The sequence below is a fragment of the Euphorbia lathyris genome, chromosome 7 (genome assembly GCF_963576675.1).
Source record: "Euphorbia lathyris chromosome 7, ddEupLath1.1, whole genome shotgun sequence".
Classification (NCBI taxonomy): domain Eukaryota; kingdom Viridiplantae; phylum Streptophyta; class Magnoliopsida; order Malpighiales; family Euphorbiaceae; genus Euphorbia; species Euphorbia lathyris.
The window spans coordinates 55,562,871-55,581,496 of NC_088916.1; the positions used below are offsets into that span (position 1 = coordinate 55,562,871).

The 18,626-nt window shown below is 35.8% G+C and overlaps 1 protein-coding gene and 1 long non-coding RNA gene across 5 annotated transcripts; both read right to left on the minus strand.

Annotated features, from left to right (window-relative positions):
- Positions 1-9,116: 9,116 nt before the first annotated feature.
- On the minus strand, positions 9,117-11,684 carry LOC136200828 (uncharacterized). Of its 4 annotated transcripts, none has more exons than XR_010673540.1 (5): positions 11,462-11,684; positions 10,233-10,312; positions 9,735-9,842; positions 9,582-9,644; positions 9,117-9,263 (listed from the first exon to the last, which is right to left on the minus strand). It is a non-coding gene; the product is annotated as an uncharacterized lncRNA (long non-coding RNA). The 4 variants fall into 4 exon arrangements; XR_010673538.1 differs by adding an exon at positions 10,591-10,662 and having other exon boundaries at positions 9,735-10,312; XR_010673539.1 differs by adding an exon at positions 10,591-10,695 and having other exon boundaries at positions 9,735-10,312.
- A 3,414-nt stretch (positions 11,685-15,098) lies between these two features.
- Positions 15,099-16,292, minus strand: LOC136234983 (dehydration-responsive element-binding protein 2D-like). The gene has a single exon (XM_066024487.1). It carries the CDS (start codon positions 16,094-16,096, stop codon positions 15,473-15,475), a length of 624 nt encoding a protein of 207 aa, XP_065880559.1. The 5' UTR covers positions 16,097-16,292; the 3' UTR covers positions 15,099-15,472.
- Positions 16,293-18,626: the final 2,334 nt, after the last annotated feature.

The window sequence follows — 18,626 nt, forward strand, 5'->3', positions numbered from 1 at the left end:
ATTGAAGAGGTCAAACTGAGTGACCTCCGATATCTTCTCCAAGACAACACCAGGCAATATGAAAATCTAAAAGTCATGCATGGTTTTGTCTCAGAAGTACTGAGTCAAAGAAGCTGAGAAAGGACATCACAACCATACAAAACCAGCTGAGTAAATCGGCTAAGAAATGGTTCTATCCCAATGCTGAGTATCAAGGTACTGGTCAGCATAGACGGTTCACTCAGTGTGACTGTTATGGGAAAAACGGACACACCATAGATGTGTGTTGGTATACTTGGCGGAATGTCCAATGCGACTTCTATGGAAAGAAAGGCCATACCACTAAGGTATGTTGGCATGCCCAGCACAATCATGCTGACCAGAAACAAAATCACCCTAAAAGGGTAACCTATTGTGACTTCTGTGGTAAAGCTGGTCACACCACAAACATATGTCCTCACAAATTAAAATATGATGTTTCACCTGTTCATGCTAACAAATGAGGACCCAAAAAGAATTGGGTACTTAAAGATGAATAGTTCAAAATGCAGGTGAGCCTGAGATGCGTGGAGAAGTCAAAGCTTTGGTATATTGACAGCGCATGCTCGAGGCACATGACCGGTGATGAAACTCAATTCATCACACTTGAGCATAAACGAGGTGGAAGTGTAAGCTTCGGAGACAACAAGAAGGGTAAGATAGTAGGTTCAGGTACTATCGGAGGTAACCCTACTATTGAGTCAGTCTCCTTAGTCAGCGGCCTCAAATATAACCTATTGAGCATGGCTCAGCTGTGTGACAGCGGAAGAAAGTTTGTATTTGATGCCACTGAGTGTCGGATACTCGAGGGAAAAACAAACAATTTGATTTTAACTGCCCCTCGTGTTGACAATGTCTACATGTTGAGTTTAGAAAAGAATTTGTCAAAAAATATATGCTTAGTGTCAAAGGAGGACAACTCCTGGCTATGGCATAGGAGACTTGGTCATGTAAGCATGGACCTCCTTGCCAAACTAGCAAGAAAGCAATTAGTTGATGGATTACCTAAACTTAGATTTGAGAAAGATCAATTATGTAATGCTTGTCAGCAAGGTAAACAAACTAAAAAGTCTTTTCAAATTAAAAATATTGTCTCAACCAAATGTCCATTGGAATTACTACATTTGGATCTTTTCGGACCTGTCCAACCACTCAGCTTGGGCGGTAAGAAATTTTCCTTAGTCATTGTAGATGATTTCTCTCGGTATACATGGATTCTCTTGCTGAGTAGCAAGGATGAAGCCTTTGAGATATTTTCAACATTGATAAGAAAACTTGAAAATGACAGAGATTTAAAATTAGCACACATCCGTAGTGATAATGGCGGAGAATTCAAAAACCAACAGTTTGATGAATTCTGTGAAGTCAGCAGCATTGACCACAATTTTTCTGCTCCTAGAACTCCTCAACAAAATGGGGTTGTTGAAAGGAAGAACAGAACTCTAGTTGAAATAGCTAGGACAATGCTGAGTGAGAATAGGCTTCCAAAGTATTTCTGGGGTGAAGCTGTCAACACAGTATGTTATATACTCAATAGGGCTTTAGTTAGACCTATTCTTAAGAAAACCCCCTATGAACTTTGGAAAGGACGAAAGCCCAATATTGGATACTTTCATGCTTTTGGTTGTAAATGTTTTATACTCACGAAAGACAACCTAGCCAAATTTGATTCTAAAGCTGACGAAGCGATCTTTCTAGGGTACTCAACTAACAGTAAAACATATAGGGTGTTCAATAAACGAACTCAAGTTGTAGAAGAGTCTGTCCATATAGAGTTCGATGAAACTAACCCTACAGGAAAATTAAGTCAGTCTACCGAAGATGACCCAAGCTCAGCTTCCGCTGACCAAAATGGAGCCGCTGAGTCATTACCACACGGGCTGACCAAAGGTAAAAGCGAACCCGAAATTACCTTTGCTGACCAATCTAAAACTGCAGAGATTGTTGAAACACCAGCTGCTGACAACTCAACATTACCCAAAGAAATCAAAATTCCAAGAGGACACTCGGAGAAGTCCATTCTTGATGCTGCTGAGAACAACCTGATGACAAGAAATCAACTCAGGAGATATCTTAGCAATGTTGCGTTCGTCTCAGTACATGAACCAAAGAATTTCACCGATGTTGAGCACGACGAATTCTAGATCAATGCTATGCAAGAAGAGCTTAATCAATTCAAGAGAAATGAGGTATGGGACTTAGTACCAAAACCTAGGAATCAAAAGACCATAGGAACTAAGTGGGTCTTTAGAAACAAACTAGATGAGCAAGGCAATGTAGTCAGGAACAAAGCCCGACTTGTAGCCCAAGGCTATAGTCAGCAAGAAGGCATTGACTATGGTGAGACCTTTGCTCCCGTTGCTAGGTTAGAGGCTATACGAATAGTGTGCATATGCTAGTTTCATGAACTTCAAACTATATCAAATGGATGTTAAAAGTGCTTTTCTTAATGGATTTATAAACGAAGAGGTATATGTTAGTCAGCCTCCCGGGTTTGAAGATTCAACATTTCCAACCCACGTTTATAAACTCAAGAAGGCCCTGTACGGCCTGAAACAAGCACCACGTGCTTGGTACGAGAGGTTGACCAGTTTCCTGCTGACCAGGAACTATGTCAGAGGTAAAGTTGACACAACCTTATTCATTAAAAAAAAAGGGTAAAAATACCCTGCTGGCACAAATTTACGTAGATGACATAATCTTTGGTGCTACTGATGAATCTATGTGCAAAGAATTTAGTAAACAGATGCAAACTGAGTTCGAGATGTCAATGATGGGGGAACTCAACTTCTTCCTTGGACTATAAATAAAGCAAGGGAAGAACGACATCTTCATCAGTCAGTCTAAGTATGCCAAAGAAATGTTAAAGAAATTCGATATGGAAGAATGTAAACCCATATCTACCCCAATGGGTACTGACACTGTCCTTTGTGCTGACAAGAAAGGTAAGTCAGTAGACAATAAGTTATATCGAGGTATGATTGGCTCTCTACTTTATCTTACCGCTAGTAGACCTGACATTCAGTACTTAGTATGTTATTGCCCAAGATATCAAGCTGACCCCAGGGAATCTCACCTTATAGCTGTAAAAAGAATTTTCAGATATTTGCAGAGCTCAGTTAATGAAGGTTTATGGTATCCAAATACAAATGACTTCACACTCATTGGATACACTAACACTGACTATGGGCGAGATAAGCTAGAGCGTAAGAGTACTTCAGGAGGGTGTCACTTCCTTGGAAGCTGTCTAGTATCTTGGTTCAACAAGATTCAATCGTCAGTGGTCCTGTCAACAACTGAAGCTGAGTACATTGCTACTGGAAGCTGTGTGGCCCAGGTCATATGGATTAAGCAACAGCTGGAGGATTATGGAGTACAAACTGACACAATTGAAGTCAAATGCGACAATAAAAGTGTCATTGACTTGTCCAAAAATCCAATCCAACACAGCAGGATGAAGCATGTCAGCATTCGACATCACTTCATTAGAGATCATGTACTCAAAGGGGAGATCAAGCTGACCTACATCCCAACAGATGAACAGCTTGCGGATATCTTTATGAAGCCTTTGGCTCGTGAGCAATTTAACATACTAAGGGAAGCTATCGGTATGTCTAATCCTCTTCAATAAAATACTATGCTTAAATTAAATGTTGAGTGATTACCATGCTGAGTGATTTGTGCTAAATTAGTAACTATTGCATGCTGAGCTAAATATGAAATATATCACCCTATGCTGAGTAGACATACATACTGAGTGATTATCTTAAGCTGAGTTACTAAGCACATGAATATTTCCTCTACGAAAAACGGACCACTCAGAAAGACAAAAACGATTAACATTCTAGACGCTGAGTAAGAATCTGTTGCACCATTAATGCTAGCATGCATATTAAATAGACACCTAGGATGACGTAAGCACAATTATTAGAAAACACATGCGTCGAATGTGTCATAAATGCCAGGATTCCTGTCGATTGATCATCTCGAGGTCAAACCGCCACTCCAACGTATCAGATCATCTCGGCATTTCTATAAATAGTGGACGAATTCCCACTTATCCCTCTTTACATCTGAAATTTCTGGCATTCAATCTCTCTCTCTCTCTCTCTTGAATCCCAAAACCTCTCAAAATTTCTCAAGGAATCATGTCTAACGATTCACAAAATATCTCCGGTGTCGGTTACGACGACAACCGCTCCGATGAAAATCCTCCTTCACCTGCTCAGCAGGACTACGACGAGACATCAAGTGAGTCTCAAGGACACGGTCAGCATGACCAAAACAAGGCTACCACTCCTAGCAAAAACCAAGCTGACCAATCAACTTCATCGAAGAAACAAAAGAAGAAGAAGCAACATAAGGAAAAGGTATTTCTTCAGGTTTACAACAGTGTGAAGAATTGTGAGGTGCTTCATTGCCGGTGGTTCTCCCCAGGTTTTGTAACTGCTAAACAACCATTCTGTGAGTGCATCTCCAAAAATTGATGGTCAGGACTCTTCTCTCTCCCCGGTAAAACTTACCCTCGATTAGTAAAGGAATTCTATTTGAATCTCAGAGTGGATGAGGACAACGTTGACCATCTTATCACCAAGGTCAAAGGCAAGGACATCACGATTACTCCATCCTATCTAGCAACTCTGCTAAAGCTGTTGGCCTAAGGTACAGAATTCAGAACCACAAATGCCAAACTTGACTATCCTGTTGAGTTCTGTAAGCCAAAAACCCACAAAGGTGAAATAGCCAGCACGTGTATGGGTCAGAATCAAAAAATGGCTCATTATATCCTGACCAACTTCATATTCCCTAAGGTCAACTCCACCTCATCAGCCTCCAATTTCGAGCAGTGCTTCATCTGGCACATGCTGACCTACAAACCACTCAACATGCCCGTATTTCTTGTCGATGCATTCCAACGGAGCACAGGGAAACTCAGGCTGGGCTCCCTCATCACAAGAATTCTTGAGGACCATCAGGTGAGCACGGTCGAAGAAGTTGAGACTTGGTATAACATCCCAAAAACCCTAACATATGAGTCTTCCCACATTCATATATGTTTTCATGATTGAATACATACATTTTAGATTCATCGTATTGTCATTAGAAGTTTCATATGCATAATGCGATTACCGTGCGATTAGTAGGCGATTAATGTGTCGTTAAGATGTAACGATTGGTTAATTGAGTTAGGACTTAAATGAATGAATGAATGAATGAATGAATTCATATGTCCTAAATTGATTAACTTATACTTTTAGAGGGCTGAATTTGAGGTTTGTGAGCAAGCACGAGGTGGCACCCAATGTAAGACAAATTTTGCCTCTTCATTTTGAAAAGGATGTATACAACTTACATCTTATTATTTCAGCCAAACCTTTCGACCATATATGCATCAAAGCTTCCTCTTGCATACCCTAAACCTCTCCAAACAAAACTCTTCCAATTTCTTCCATTTTCAAGCCAAACAAGTCAAGTTAGGAAGCATACTAGGTGATAGACACAAGTTGAAGGTTAGTATGCTGTTTTAGCTCATTTTCTATGAGTTTGAGATTCTGAAATACCTAGGTATGATCATAGGATTTATTGTGGATGAGTTGTGATTGAGTTTGTTGAGTTTTGGTGTTGTTTAAAGTGGTTATAGGCTGTTCAAATGAAAGATATGTATCAAGTGCCCTAAACAGAAATATAGGGTAATGTTTTCAGTCATCTTGGAGAATGTTTTTCATCTTGATATTGTTCTAATTTGAAGATACATAAAGAATAAAATATGTTACTATATATGTTATGAAACCCTCTGTAAAATGTGGGACTTTAATTTCATATATAGATGAAGAAAACCTAGATGGAACATGACTGCCTCGAAATTGAATGTCATGTGAGGCAGCCATGTTAATGTAGCATTTTGAGGACCTTAGGGTCAAAATTTTGGAAATTTTATTTATACAAAAGTGTTATTAACTACTTGAAGTAGATGTCTATAAAAGTATTTGGCAATCCATTGTTTTTAGTGTGAGCTAAGTTGAGTGAATTATGGTAGATGCAAATCTGGGTAGTCTGTTTCTTGGCTGGAAACAGGACAGAATCATTTTGCATTCCATATATTGTGTAGAAGTGATATTAATGTGAATTTTGGATATGTTATACCCATATATGTCTAGTTTCAGTAGGTTCAAGAAACAAGGCATTTGGATTCATATAGAGAAAGTTATGGCAGAATGTGTGCAAGTAGGTCATGTGATGATCTAAGATAAAAGGATTAGATTGCATGAACTTTGTGGATTTAGTGTCTTGTAAATCATATAGCATGCATTAGTTTACATTTTCATTAAGTTTATATTAATACTAATTGTATAAATGTTATGTGACATTAGGAGGACAAGATGCAATTGAACGCACACCCGATCGTGTAGAATAGATCGAACTGAGTGCGACGGTAAGCATATTGCTTATATATGTGTATGAATGTATTGTGGCTTGTGAATTGTTGAGTGTGATATGTTGTTGAATCTGATGTGAATGGTGTGAATAATATTTTGAGTGTTTGTGATACGTTGTGATAGATAAGAAAGTGATATGATTGAGTATGTTGCAGTGTTATAAGTAAATACGGCATGTTGAGCCTTGTGCACATACTGAAACTGGATAATGGTTGGATTATAAATGAATATGAGCTTGCTTAGATGGATATGTGAAATGGTCCAAGTTGAGAGTGCTATCCGAATATTATGAGCCGGAAGCACATGTGTTGAGATATATGAGTACGTGAGTTGAGTGTAACTCCTCCGTAGCACAGATGATTGTATTCCGAATTTAGTGAGTCGGAATACAGATTGGGCCCAAGGACCATTTTATATATATTGTCTAAGTATAGCAAGGCCTTTCTACAATAAGTATTAATATACTAAGTGAAACAAGTGAATATCTTTCTATTGAAAATTCTAACTTGGTACTGATGATATATTTTGATCTGTGTTCTTTACATTACTTTTGTATACATATATGCGTAATATGTTTATTAAGTAGACAGCTCACCCTTTGCCAACAGATTTTGACAGGTTATATGGAGTTCTTCTTGTTTAAGGTCGCGCCGACAGTGTCAGTCCATTCTCGTCTAGGCATTTTGGAGTATTGTGATATACTTTTGTTTTGTAAATCTTCTATGTAGGATAATGACTTAAACATGTATTGTAAATTGTAAATGCTTTCACTGATGTATAATATGTAAAGTTTATATGAGATTGAAGTTTATATGATTGAGACTTGATAGCATGTCTGTAACTGATGTTGTATGAGATGTCATGTGATCCTAGTAAGGGGGTTACACTTGGGGTACAGAAATCACAGCAGCACTATTGTTTGGGCTAGCTTATAACCAGCCGATTAAATCTAAAAAGGGGAAAGGTGCAGAAGAAAATGAAGAAGGGGTTGAAGCTGCACAGGATGTGCCAACCAAGAAGGGAAATAAGGTAATGGTTGAACACGCTGACCGAACAAGGCGAGATAAAAAGCGAAAAGCTGACCAATCCGCTAAGGATGTCAACACAGCTCCGAGGAAGCTGAGGATAATCTCTAGCAAAGCTGCTGCTGACCAAACTCAAGGTCAAGAGGAACCTAAGTCGGCAGAGAAACGAAAAAGGCAAGTTGAGCCTGAGGAAGAAAGTGAGGAAACCCCTGAGCAACCTTTGCAAAAGAAGAAGAAAAATTCTGGGTTAAAGCCGATTGATGCACCTCCTCTTGACTTCGTAATCTCTGAAGACTCACACTTTGTGAGAAGTCAAGATATTGACCTTGAAAAGACTCTTACTGACCATGAGGAAGAACTGGGTAATATTGGAGGTCAGTTTGATACTGAAAAGACAGATGATGTTGAGCCAAGTGAGACAGTGGTTGCTGAGCAAAATAAGTCAGTTGAAGCTGAGCCAACTGAAAAGCACGCTGAGTCAACAGCAAAAGACAAAGTTGTGAGAGATCTTAATGCTGACCTAGGGCTGAACTCTTCTTCTGAGTCTCTTGACTCCATTGCTGCTGATCCCTCCCCTCCAACAAATAAGACCAGCACAGGCAAACAACTCAAACGAAAGGCTCAAAAATCTCCAGTTATTGACCTTCTGGACGATTCTCCCCTAAGGGAACCAATAACTGACCTCACCAAACTCCAGTTCCAATTCTTCAACACCGTTGTCGAACCAACTCTGGATCAAATCAAGAAAAAGCAAGCCTCTGTTCCTCAAACTGAGGAACAAGGCGACCAAAATGCTTCCAAAGGTCCTCTCTCTACCGACACTCCTGCTCAACCCTCCACTGAGCAAGTGCTCGAAGTTCCTGCTACTCTAGACACCGAGCGAGCAAAGGAAAATCCTGCTCAAGTCAGCTCTGAATTACCTCCTTCTCCAACATCTACTCAGGTTCAGACTAACTCCGAGCAGGTCAATATCTCTGCCGATCCACCTCTTCCTACTCCTTTATCGCAAAATGATAACCAGTCAGTTCCTGCTGGTGATCAGAACACAAGTCCAGCCGCTGACCACGCTGGCACATCTGCTTCTGGACAGCATAATACTCCTCCTCCATCCGGTACTATTCCATTTCCGGCCTCTGAACCACAACATGATGAATATTATGCTTACTTACATGCTACTGAGTCTAGACGAAGAATCATTGACTCAGCCCAAGCCTTACTTCAAGATATTCATCAATCTAATGCCGATGTTGCTGGGTCTGTCAATGTTGAGCCAACTCACACTATAAGAAAATATCTGTTTATTGACGGAAAATTCCGTCAGTAAACAACAAAATTCCATCAGTAAACTGATTTATTGACGGAACTCTGACGGAATGGAAAACGTCAAATAAACACACATCAGTAAATCATTTTGACGAAATATTGACGGAATGATGTGCTGACGGAACATTGACGGAAACATTCCGTCAAGAAATTCTGACGTTTTATTTTCGTCAGGATACTTATTCTGATGGAAGATTCCGTCAGTAAATTTAAAATCAAAATTTTTTAAAATAATTAATAATATATATTGATTTATAATTCATAAATGAAAAAATAAATATTATTTGTTATAAACATTTGGATTGAAGGGAGCTAATTATATATACCGAGACTCGTTACAGAAAAAATGTCCCCAAAAATAAAAATAAAATTGTCCCAAAAAAAGGATAACCAATACACGAATACGGTGACCATTGATAAATGTTGCAGGTCAACATTACCTATCAACAAAGATTAATACCTGCAAAACAAACATGGATAAGTAACTTTTTCAGTAACCATGTTTTTTTATTGCAATAGAAGTAATGGAAGGAAAAACATAAGCCAAGTAGACATTTTCTCAAAGTTAATATATTAAATAAAAAGTTCATATATTACTGCAATTGGAGTATGACGTAATGAAGTAAATTTATTATTTTACATGATTTTTACACATTTTCTCCATCACAATATATTAACTTTATCATTAAAATATCTATTACTAAGGTTAGACATGTTGTACATCAACAAAACCAATTAACAGGAAAGAAAAAAATTGTATTAGTCATAAGGAATTTACCCATGATATATTTATTCACTTCCAAAATCATCATAATGATAGTGTCCAACCTTTTGTTGTCTCCTGTAGAGGCAAAGGCATCCAATCAGGTTCATACACGCCATAATTTGAACATTTAACATTATGAAAGCGCTAAAGAAAAAAAAGTTAAACCTTGATATTCTCTTTCTCGAGAATCTAGGAAGTCATTGTCTGATGCTTGCAAGGGTGATCTGGGATATTTCTCCAATATATCTAAATAGCATTTAACATAAAAAAACACTAACATAACAATAATGAGAAATCTTTTGATTTTATAACCAAAAATTCAAATGAAATGGTAAACCAAAGAAACGTATAAACGAACAGATTGGGAGTCCCAAGGGAAAAATTAAGTTCCCCAGAGTTGAGATCCTGTATGCTCTAGGCATAGCATACTAAATTCTTATGCACTATAGGGAAATTGGAATCAGTGGTCAAAGGTAATCGGAATTGAAATAACCAGAAAGGAATTCAATTAACATGGCATCATCCTATATTGAAAAGCCAAGCACTAGACAAGCAGAGCTTCATAAAACATAGTTCATTTTGAATGAATAAGAAAGCAAATGAACACATGGCAAACAGATTAGCTTTTTTAAATACCGACAATAGAATTAAAATAAGTCTTACTTGATGCAATATGAGATCCATTAGAATTAGACATAGAAGGAAGGAACCCCAGTTGAATTCATCTGCCGCATCAATCGCACCTGTTGCATAAACAACTTGTTGAATTCCAAAAAAGGCAACTGTATACCATGCCTATAAGAAAAGACAAGCTTCCAAAATCACGAGGAAAAATGAGACGGAAGGAAGAGGTCATAAACATTAAAGACAATATAAGAAATAGCAATCCAAGGCGGATAAATATTTATAAACTGAAAAGTATTGAACTTTCAGTTTGATGAAAGAAAAACCTAAGAATTCAGTAAAAAAAAAGTTCATTCATAAGTTACAGCTCAAGAATAACTTTTGGAATAGCATATACCATTCTGATAAAGAGACTTATTGAATAGGCTTATCCATGAACTTCCACATCATCCTACTACAGCTTTCAGTGCTAAAATCCAATTATTCATGCAAAAAAGAAAAACTAAAGCTCATCATTAGTCTTTCATGAAACTGATTAATAATTCTGAGTCATGGAGTTCTATGCTCATGTTTGAAGTCTATCTCCTAGTCACTAAGATATTGTGTGTTTCTTTAAGGGCACATTTTAAGAGGAACATACAAGACAATTAGAACTACACAAAATTAACAAACATATGAAAATAAGAGGATAAGCTTTAATTCTGTCTCGAAGAATCAACATAACGCAATATGCAGAAGAATTTCTGAAGAATTGACTAGCAGAGGCCACGAATTGACTATCAGAAGCGAAGAAGAAAATTGAAGAAATAAATACCACTGCTATCAAAAAAGAAAACGCCCTTATAAAATCAGAAGTATATTAGAAGTAGCACTAGCACAGGCTTATAAAATCAAAGAACAAATAAATCCAAACTTCTAAGAACTAGTTGATATCAAATTACTCGTATTCACTTCTTACAAAATAAATGACAAACATGCATAGTCTCATATTTCATTTCATCTGAACTACAGGCATACATAAATTCTAAAATCTGGCACTTAATTGAGTCTTTGCTAGCTAAGGGTCATTCTGTTATATTGCAATAAGAAATTAGGGGTTTATGAAATAACTCAAGAAATCATTGCATCCTCTAATCTCTTCAAAGTAGCCATAAGCATTTCAAGTTCTGATTCTCTACACACAAAAATTTGAAATTCGAAAATTGCTAATATTGTTCATCATTGAATAATTTATCCCAGAAGCATGTTAACGGGTAAACCATACAAACCTCACAAGGAGATAACATCAGAACTTGCAACAACCTCTGGAATGCAACTATCGCGCTACGCCGCCGGAAGAAGAACAATCTTTGTGGGGATCGCCTTTCACCGTCGTACATGAAATCGCCATTTTCGTTTGAAAGGAAAAGTCACTGCCGAGTATAGGTGAACGGCGGCCATGGGAACAAACCCTAGGGTTCGGACTGGATAGCAAAGGGAGAGGCAAAAGAAAGACGCACAAATGGGTTAAGAAAACTCTAGAACTTAAGAATATATAGTCGTCTAGTCAATAGGGAGATCAACGATTGAGAATCCATGGAGATCGCACAAATTAGTTTATTAAAATTAAAAGAGAATATCTTACCAGTAATTACTTCTAGTGTAATGGTGTGACGTGCTATCCCTACATTAGGAGTAGACTATGATCCCTACGATTCCCTTATTATTTTTCTACTCATTCTTTTTTTTGGTATCCAATTTTATTATCAAATAATATATCTCATTAAAATGTAATTCATCTTTTTATAATTTTAGAAACCTCATTTCTATCTACCCATTTTTTTTCTTTTTTTTTTTTCTGTCCAATTTAAATTTTCAATATTAAATGTAATTAAGATGTTAACTATTTTTTTTGTTTAATTGTCTTTTAATATCAAAATGATTCCAGCAAATCTCATTTCATTTTCTACCATTTTTATTTCTTTTTTTTTTGTTTTCTATCCCATTTTATTTTTCAATATTAAATCTTATTAAAATGTCAAAAAAAATTTTTTATAAAGAGTTCAATTTAACAAACCTCATTTTGTTTTTTTCAATATTAAATTTATTAGTTTATTACTTTTATGTTATAAAACAGTTAAAGGGTTATTTTTTTCATTATATATATATATATATATATATATATATATATATATATATATATATAAGTAGAAATATTTTCATTTATATATCCATAACCAAAATAAAAATAAATATTTAAGATTTTCGATTTAATATTTTGAAAATGTGTTCATTTTAACATATTAATGGTTTTGACGGAATTCCGTCAAAAGCCACTAATCGTTTGACGGAAAATATTTTCCGTCAATAATTTCTATCAAAAAGAATGGAGGGAATGTTCCTGCCTTATTATTTGACGGAATATTCATCCCGTCAACAAAATCCGTCAAAACTACTGACGGAATACATTTTGACGAAATTCCGTCAAAATTTTTTGACGGATTTCATTCCGTCAAAATATTCCGTCAGTAAACAAGTATTTTCTAGTAGTGCAACTCTCTTCTGTCACTCAGCTTTTAACTGAAATCAAGGGTCTCAAGGACTTATTGAGTGTCAGGACATCTTTTCAATCTCAACAACCCAAGCAAGAATCTATAGTGAAGCTGGCTGAACTCCAGCTGACCATGGTAAATCATATGAACTCCATTCAAGGTCAACTTAATACCTTGTCAGATGCGAACTCCATCTATGCAACCTCTGCTGAGGTTAATCAGCTTTTCACCCAGCTAACCTCTAAGCTGACCGGAGCTCGTGAATTAATCTCCTCCTCCTCCCAGTGTTCCATTGAGCAAATTAGTGAAGTCGTTCGCCTACTCAACTTGAGTAAAGAAGAAATGGACACTGGCCAAGTAAAGACAAATAAGATTCTGCAGTACTCTCAAGCCACATTTAAACATGTCCGGCATACCAATGCTCAATGTCAGTTCTATGATGCTGCTTTGCTCAAAATGTATCATCAATCATATGGCAAGCTGACTGACACTATAACTTGGATCGGGAAATCTCAAGAGTATCTTCTCAGTATGCTCAATGCCACCATTAGGATACCCGCTTCCACTTTGGACGATGGCATGGCAGTCTTCGACGGTCTTCGGGAGAGTACGAGTCAACTCCAAGCGTACTCGTCAAAATCGACTCGTGCTATTCTTCGCAGGACATTTACTCCTCCTTCACCGGATTCTGGCAAAACGGGGTAGAAAGAAAAGAAAGCTACTGGAACTCAGCAGAAAACGGGAGAGGCATCTGGTTCCGCAACTCAGGGTCAGCAACAAAGAATCGCCAAAGGCAAAGGATTAGCTAACCAAGCTCAAGTCAACAGGAAGAAATAGATTGACTAGTCTTAGTGTTTGACTTGTAGTTTTATCTGGCGTGTTCTATTTTGTTAATGCTGACCATATATATATATATATATATATATATATATATATTTATGCATCCATTATTCAAACTGACAAATCTTATGTGATGCTTACTTACTTGTTGTGCTTGGTGCTGATCTGTCTTAAATGAACAAACAAACAAAATTAAAAAGGCATATACTCAGTACACATTAGCTCTGATACATCTTTTCATAACTCTGATACCTGAACTGACTATGTATCAAACTGAGTAAACATATGTGTCAAGCATTGACAATCTTCTGAAAACTGACTTAGGCTCATCTGAATTAGATCTTGGAAGGTCTAGAATTGAACTAAGTCAGTATAGGCATGTCTTAATTTTACTCAATTAAATCTTAGAAGGTTTAGAGCTAATTTAAGTCTATAGATGTGATAGGGGTCAAAAACCCCTATCTTTGGGTACGGTTTTAGGACGGTTTTTAGCGTTATTTCGTGAATAAGCGAGCAATTCTCGCATTTATATGTTTTTGTGTGAGTTAGTTAGAAATTGGAAACGTGCTATTAACTTTTCGTTGTTTAGGCTTGTTTTCTGGTAATTTCAGGCAAATATGGCCAAAATAACATGTACGTCAGATTTCTATTATCTTTTATAGCTAATTGATCCGCCAAAAGTCGCACCAACCCTAGACCATTGGTGGTAGTTTGGCCCGGTGAGGACCTGTGAGACCAGAGATAGCGCTGGTGTTTCATTTTGGGGAAGATGGTACGGACTGTTGGACGTGATCATCAGACCCACCATACCGAGTGAATAAAAGCATAGCCTTTTATAATAATTTGAATGAGTGAATCACAAGATTAATTATATTCTCATTGAAGGATAAAGTTTACTAACTATTACATTTATACTATGCTAGGTGTGTTGGTCAAGCAAACTTCTTGGCTAAGGAAATAAAGGACAAGACATGTATCTAAATCTGAACCATGAAATAACTCTGATTGAAATGAGTGGTAGTGATTCATTTAGGGTATTGGTTGAATAAGTGAATGACCATCACAAGGAATGGACTGATTCTACTACCATTACTAGCGAAATGACCAAGATACCCTCATTGTTGTGCAATGACTAAAATACCCTTGGCAACTTAAGGGTCAAATTGACCTCTCTTTATTTTTACGAAAAATAAGATGTTATCTTCATTTGTCTTTATTTGTCAGGCAATCTTTTCACCTTTCTTTTTTCTCTTGGAAATCCAAAAGTCTTCTTCTTTACAAAGCTTCATATCTTTTCTGTAAATTTCTTCTTTCATGGATATTATTTCAATAGTTTCTGTAAACTTTTTCTTTCATGAATATTGTTTCAATAGTTTCAATATTATCTTTTTCATGTTCGCCATGATCGCATATACATACGTTTGTACTTTTTCATATTTTTTATTTTATCTTTTTGCATGTTTGCATATATTATATTTGAATTATTTTCTATAATAATTAAATTTTTCTTGGTAATAATTAAAATTTAAAAACATTGAACAAAGCTAATACTTCTTTATTTTTTATTTTTTTTTTTGGAAAAGACTACTTTATACATATGCATATATGTATACACACATTATATTTATTATCTCTTTAAACATTTATATATATATAATTTCTACACAGTATACTACTTCTAAGTTCTACCCAATACGTTGCACACAAAAAAAAAAAAAATATATATATACAATATGCTGACGCAAGCAAATCACGTGACAGATAAACGCACGTGAGAAAGAGTAGTAACGGCCACCATCACGTGACAGATAAATGCACAGTTTGATAGCCACGCTCAACCCATCTGGCATCTAACCAAGCCCATTGCTTCAACAAGAAGATTAGTACTCATCAGTCTGCATTTTGTTTTCACACACACCAAGGTGTCTGCAACGCGTCCCCGTTCATTCCATCCATCAAACTGCTCGCAAATACTCCCGGATCTTCCATCGCCGGAAAATCTATCGACATTGCCGCCTCCGTCCAAATTGAATCATCCTGCAACGGAAGATTAACATTCAAGTTCGCCCAAAATTCCTCCATTCCCGATTGATTATTGTCTTCGTTCTCAGCCGCCGTAATTGGGTCGGGAATCGAATTCGAACTTGAATTCGAATCAGTGTCCCTTATAATTGGAGAAGGGGCTGAACTAACCGGGACTTGATTTTGATTTTCCGATAGGGTAATACCAGAAGCAGGAGGAAACCGATTGTGATCAGGCAGATTAAGTTTAGCTTCCGGACCGTAGAGTTTCCGGGCAGCAGAATCGTAAGCCATGGCAGCTTCAAGAGAAGTATCAAAAGTACCTAACCAAAGACGAGCGCCACGATTAGGTTCTCTGATTTCCGCAACCCATTTCCCCCAAGTCCTCTGACGCACACCCTTATAAGTACACAGTGCATTTTCCGGGCCGCCTTTCCCTCTCATGCACCCCTTTCTCGAGCTAGCCTGTGCCGGTTTTTTAACCTGCTTTTTATCGCCAAGAGGACCCATAATTAATTATTGTATCGTTGTTCTTCGCTTTTTTAAGGTGGTCTGGTCTGAATAGAAGAAATTGGATAGCGATTAATGATGATGGTGATGATTGTCAGGGTAAACGGGGGGAGAGGGGGGGTATTTATAGGGAAGAAAGGAAAAGGGACGTGGCTAGAAAAAGAGGAACAGGTGATAGGTGGCGAAAGGAGGAAGAAAGAGGGTGGCAAGGGAGATATGTAAGAAAGACACAGATGGCAAAAGGTGTTCTGTCTGAGAGGGAGCTCAGGTGGCAATCTGAACAAGTTCATGTTGGTTGGATAATGGCTATTTACTATTGGAGGCGGTCTGTTTGGGGGATTAAACGGTTTCTTGATAAGAACACATCGGGTTTCCCCAATATTTATATATATATATCTTTTTTATCAGGTTCCGAAATATTACTTTTATATATATATATCTTTTTTATCAGGTTCCGATATAATCCGTTGGTTGATACGTGGGGCTACCGATTTCCATGAACTTCGTATTCAGTGTCGGAAGCTACCAAATTTTAATAATACTGTCAAATTCTGACACTATAATCATAGATCATGTATCGGCAAACTTACACTACGTCATTCTACTTTATTTTTACTGTTTGAAAAAACATTACAGTAACATAAAATTAAGGTTTACTGCATCTCTAACATGATAGATCAACTAATTTTACGTGTATTAGTTTCGAATGAATCAACTATAAGTATGTAACTATAAGTATGTGATAGATTTTTAAAACCAACTATATATATATAATGAGTTTTTAAATCTAAAAATTGATTTTGCTTGTTCTTGTCTTTCACTGATTATGACTTAGTCAAGGTCTCTTTTCTCCTTCCTTTTCTGCTCATTTGTAGGGGTTTACTATAAGTATATATTAGGTTATTTTAAAAATTTAATGTTTCAATAGGCAAAATTTGATAAGTGAGTGTAAACATGCATTAACTCTAAAATTAATCTTTTTATCTTTTACCGATAGTATTACAAAACTAATAAAAAAATTTAATTTGAATTATTGATTTAAAAAATGAAAAATGTGGTTGAATAATAAAAGAGATACTTTTTAAAGTTGGAGCTATAGTCGAGCTACTATCAGATGTGTATCACGGAAGGAGACAAGTCAAGACCTGTATGATAAGTAAACAAAAAAGTAATCTTTGGATGTTCGTCAGTATAAGAAGGCATATCGAATGAAGCTTTTTTTTTATGAAGTGAATATAATTTTAAATCATTCTAATTCTTAAATTTTATAATTTTATGATGAGAGTTTTAAGGTTACTACTTTAATAAATAGACAATACTATTTATAAAGAAAATAATAGTAAATAGGAACAATAATATGATTCATTTAATATAATTATTATTTTCGTTATAACATATATAATAAGAAACATATCTTTTATTCCGAAATTTTTGTTTTCCATGTATGTCTCTTGTACAAAAAGAAAGGTTTCAAGTTTTTGTACGAATTCTTTTAACTCATACAATATATGACTTTAATAAATGATAACTTTTTTATTGTGTCTGAAGATGAAAATTATAAGTTAATCTTAAATTTTCATGTGAAATGGAAAATCTCTATGCATATTTCGACATGTGAAATTATCACCTTATATGTGTCATTAAAAAAAACCTCACTTATAGGTGGGGTTCCTATGACATGTATATAGTCATAATACAAATGATAAAATATATATAAAAAATCCTTTATTTGATATAAAAAAGTCAACCCTTACAAAATAGGGAGACCAAAATTTAGAGATGAATGATTATAATTATATTAAATATATAAATATCATAATGTACTTTTAAATGCTTGTTTTTTACTTTTTATATTATTATTCATGCACTAATTTTGGAATATCCAAAACATTTACTTAATAATAGTTGGAATTTAAAAGAGACACTTCTTAAAGTTGGATCAATAGTCGGGCTACTACCATGACAAGCCAAAATACGTGTGACAAGCAAGCAACCGACATTCCTACGTGCTCCTCTTTGGAGCCTCCCTACTTTGTCAGCATAGGAAGTCCCACCGCCACCGAGCGAAGCTTTTTTCCGTGAAGTGAATATAATTTTAAAATCATTTTAATTTTATGATGAAACATTTTAAGGTTACTAAATAGTTATAATGTTAATATATAGTACAATTTATAAAAGAAATAATAATAAATACTTCCTCTTCGTCTCATTATATAACTCATTATAAATTGACATACCCAAGTTACAAAAATATGTTATTTAAACCTAAAAAACATCATAAAAAAAACATTCTACTATAATACTTTGTTATTTCAAGATTTGATAGAGTTCACTTATCATATAACTTTATACGTAAATTCAATTAATATACAAATAATAATTTTTTACCAAATAAAATAATTAATTCAGTACTTATTAATAATTTCACAAAATTATATATTCAATAAAATAATTAATTTAATATTTATTATTATTTTTCTAAAATTTAATAATTAAATATCTATTGAAACAATAGAGTTCAATGAAAAAT

Bases quoted from the DNA above. Each gene is read 5' to 3' on its own strand.
- LOC136234983 (XM_066024487.1), bottom strand. From the start codon at position 16,096: ATGGGTCCTCTTGGCGATAAAAAGCAGGTTAAAAAACCGGCACAGGCT.